Genomic DNA, 3,266 nt, shown 5'->3' on the forward strand with positions numbered 1-3,266 from the left:
AATGTCAGAAATCCACGCAAAATCACATTAATTGTGGGTAAAGTATATTTTGCTATCAAAGTCGCAACTTTTGACCATCGGCAAAACGACCGAAATCGCCGCCAATATCCTTCCAGACCAAATGCCCAAAAGTAAAAAAAAAAATGAATAAAAATAAAAATAAAACCTGTTTTGTTCTATTACCAATCTTTTTATAACATTTAGTTAGTTTCATTTTTACGCTCCGTCGTTTTGCCAATTTTAGCCTTTCCAGTTCGAGGGAACGCCTACCTGCTTACACGCCTGCTTACTGGAGCACGTTTCGTTGGCGTTGGAAGCCGGAGAAACAGTAGCGAGTTTTAGTATTGCCTATACGAGCGAACGCAAGCGCTGTGTGTTTGCTTTAGCTTTGCGTATTCCACACTACGCGTGCGCGGAGCCCAAAATCGCGGTCTTGGATGGCGCATGGCGATGAGGCGCACGCACTACGTGGGTCACGCAACTCTAACCCTTTGTGAGACAGCGGTACACATGTGTGCCACTTGCGAATCTGTCTTCAGGCGCAAGTGTCGCGGCAATGGTACAATATTGTGCCACTTTGAAATGTGGTGCCATCTCGTGAAATTTGTGGCAAGCTTTCAGAATATTTTTATATGCTTTCGACAGGTGGCAGATTTATCGCAGGTGTTTCTTTTCGTTGCTTCTTCTGTCGGCTAGCGCAAAAATTTCTGCTTGACTGGACACTTTATTGTGCTGCTCCGCAATGACAGGTAAGCTTCTGTGTTTACACGATCTTGCATTCAACATTGCTCTTTTCATTCACTACAAATTTGAAGTTGCGAACAGCTTAGTATTCGCTGAAGCTTCGGAAATGCAGCGTACAGCTGTACGAGGCTTCCGAAATGCTAAGTTTAACGTGTCTCCTGTGCAGTGTAGGTGGTCGTGGTGGTCGACGGAGCAATGTGTAACTTTATACGAAGGCGTGTTTTGGCGAACATTTATTGTGAAGCTTTAGCGGATTGTTTTTGCCTCAAGATAACGATACACCAAGTTTCGTCGTTGCCTTGTAGGTTCCGAAACTATGCACTGGGCGACGGATCCTTTCCGCAAAGCTCCCGCAGCGCAGCCGAGTATTGTGGAGAAAATGCAGCGCTAGCTAGATTTTCGCTTTTACGTTATAATGCCTCCGGGTAGTGAAGTTTAATTTCAAGTTCTCTGCTCGGGCGTGCTGTATTCCTTTCGTTGGTTTGGCATGTAAACAACCGATGCATTTTTCTGGGGTGTCATTATCACAGTGCAATAATGGTCTCCTAAAACCCCCTGTTGTGCTAAAATTAGAAAATAGAAGTCATTATAGGTTATACAAATTTATTTCCCTTTCAAGTAGGGATGTATATTTACGCACAACTCTAACTCGTATGATTTGTATTTATGCACACCACGATCTTGTGCACAGCCAGTATATGACTGTATTACATTTGTGTAGGTAGGGGCCTGACACAAGATGAAGCTGTCGATCTCCTCTTCAGCCTGCCAGATGACACGTGTGCTAGTGAAGCAGAAGCGGGCACCTCGAGCGATGACGACTTTGATCCTGACTTAGCACCAGTCGAAGCTGAGGAGCTTGAATATTTAGAGATTTCCACGGAGCCTTCTACCAGCACAAAAAAGAAACGTAAGAAATCCTCGTATCAGCGAAAGACACCAAAAAACCAGCGTTCCAAGCACCTGGAAAACGACGATAATCTCCCCATGGAAGAGGAGAGCGAGGACCCTGGTCTAGAGTGGAGCCGAAATCTTCCAACAGACTTCGTAGAAAATCCAAAGACGGTGGGCCCGGAGTATTCCAAAGAGCTGACGACCGCCAGACAGGCGTTTCAACTGTACTTCACGGACGACATTCTGGAGATAATCGTCGCAGAAACAAACCGCTATGCGAGTCAAAAAATGAGAAGAGAGTGGTATGAAGTCACGAAAGAAGAGCTCAAAGCTTTCTTGGGGATGCTCTTCTTGATGAGCGTCAACCTAGCTCATCACGTCTACCTCTACTGGAGTAGTGACCCTTTCTTCAATGTCACTGAGATATCTCGCGTAATGACGTTCAAGCGGTTCCAGGCCATACTGAACTGTCTGCACATCAATGACCGAAACAAAGAAAAAAATAAGAGAGACGAGGGTCATGACAAGCTTGCCAAAGTTCGTCCTCTTGTGTCGGCTCTAAACAAGCAATTCGCTGAGCACTACCGGCCCTCAACACACCAATCTGTGGCTGAGAGCATGATTGCATTCAAGAGAAGATCTGCTTTTAAACAGTGCATGCCCATCAAGCCAATCAAGAGAGGGTACAAGGTGTGGTGTCGTGCAGACTCTGAAACTGGATATCTTGTTCAGTTTCAAATCTATGAAGGGAAGGATTCAAGACGACCCCCTGACCTAGGACTTGGTGAACATGTGGTGCTTGTACTGTCCGAGGGAGTTCAAGAGGGTACGCAGCTGTACTTCGATAACTTCTTTACTGCCACAACCCTCATGCAGAAGCTCTCGGAGCAAGGCGTGCTCGCAGCTGGGACACATCGTACCAACCGTAAAGATCTTCCGAGTAAGGTGAAGACGGACAAAAAGCTGCAAAAGGGAGATTTCATCTGGAGCGCAAAGGGCAGAGTGTCTGCTTACCAGTGGAAGGACAACCGCAATGTCAACATGATGTCCAATTTCCACAACCCACAGGAGACCTGCGAAGTCAACAGAAGGCTGTCCAGTGGTGCGAAGGTTGGAGCTAGCTGTCCGAAAGTGATCGCGGACTACAACCAATGAATGGGTGGCGTTGACAGATTTGATAAGAAACGTAAAACCTTCGTTGCTGACCGCCGCTCCGAAAAATGGTGGCGTAGGATTTTTTATTACTTACTCGATGCAGCGGTGGTCAACGCCTTTCTGCAGTACTGCTTCGCCTTTCCCTTGGCCGCCAATTGATCGACGGAACAACTTTCAGATCAAACCAGTCAGGAAACAGCCACAAAGGCAAGAAGAACGGGAAGCCGAGTGGTCGTAAGATGACGGGTGTCCCCGAAGAGGCTTGCCGGCCAGCAACACCACCCCCAACGCAGTGCGAGCAGGAGGCGGTGCGGATGGTGCTCCAGCGAGACGCGACAGGCCCGCACATACTGCTTGTGTCAAGAATGCCGTGTGCCATTGTGCGTAACTTGTTTCGGACCTTTCCACAAGGGAAAATAAGGTTATTAGCGCCCTTTCATTCACTTGACCTTGAGCGAAAAATATGGTGGTAC

General features: G+C 47.1%; 1 protein-coding gene across 1 annotated transcript; it reads left to right on the forward strand.

Annotated features, from left to right (window-relative positions):
- Positions 1-742: 742 nt before the first annotated feature.
- LOC121837882 (piggyBac transposable element-derived protein 4-like) lies at positions 743-2,793 on the forward strand. The gene is made up of 2 exons (XM_042293740.1): positions 743-749; positions 1,466-2,793. Exons 1-2 carry the CDS (start codon positions 743-745, stop codon positions 2,791-2,793), a joined length of 1,335 nt encoding a protein of 444 aa, XP_042149674.1.
- Positions 2,794-3,266: the final 473 nt, after the last annotated feature.

Source organism: Ixodes scapularis, unplaced genomic scaffold (genome assembly GCF_016920785.2).
Source record: "Ixodes scapularis isolate PalLabHiFi unplaced genomic scaffold, ASM1692078v2 PGA_scaffold4__175_contigs__length_147842914, whole genome shotgun sequence".
Classification (NCBI taxonomy): Eukaryota; Metazoa; Arthropoda; class Arachnida; order Ixodida; family Ixodidae; genus Ixodes; species Ixodes scapularis.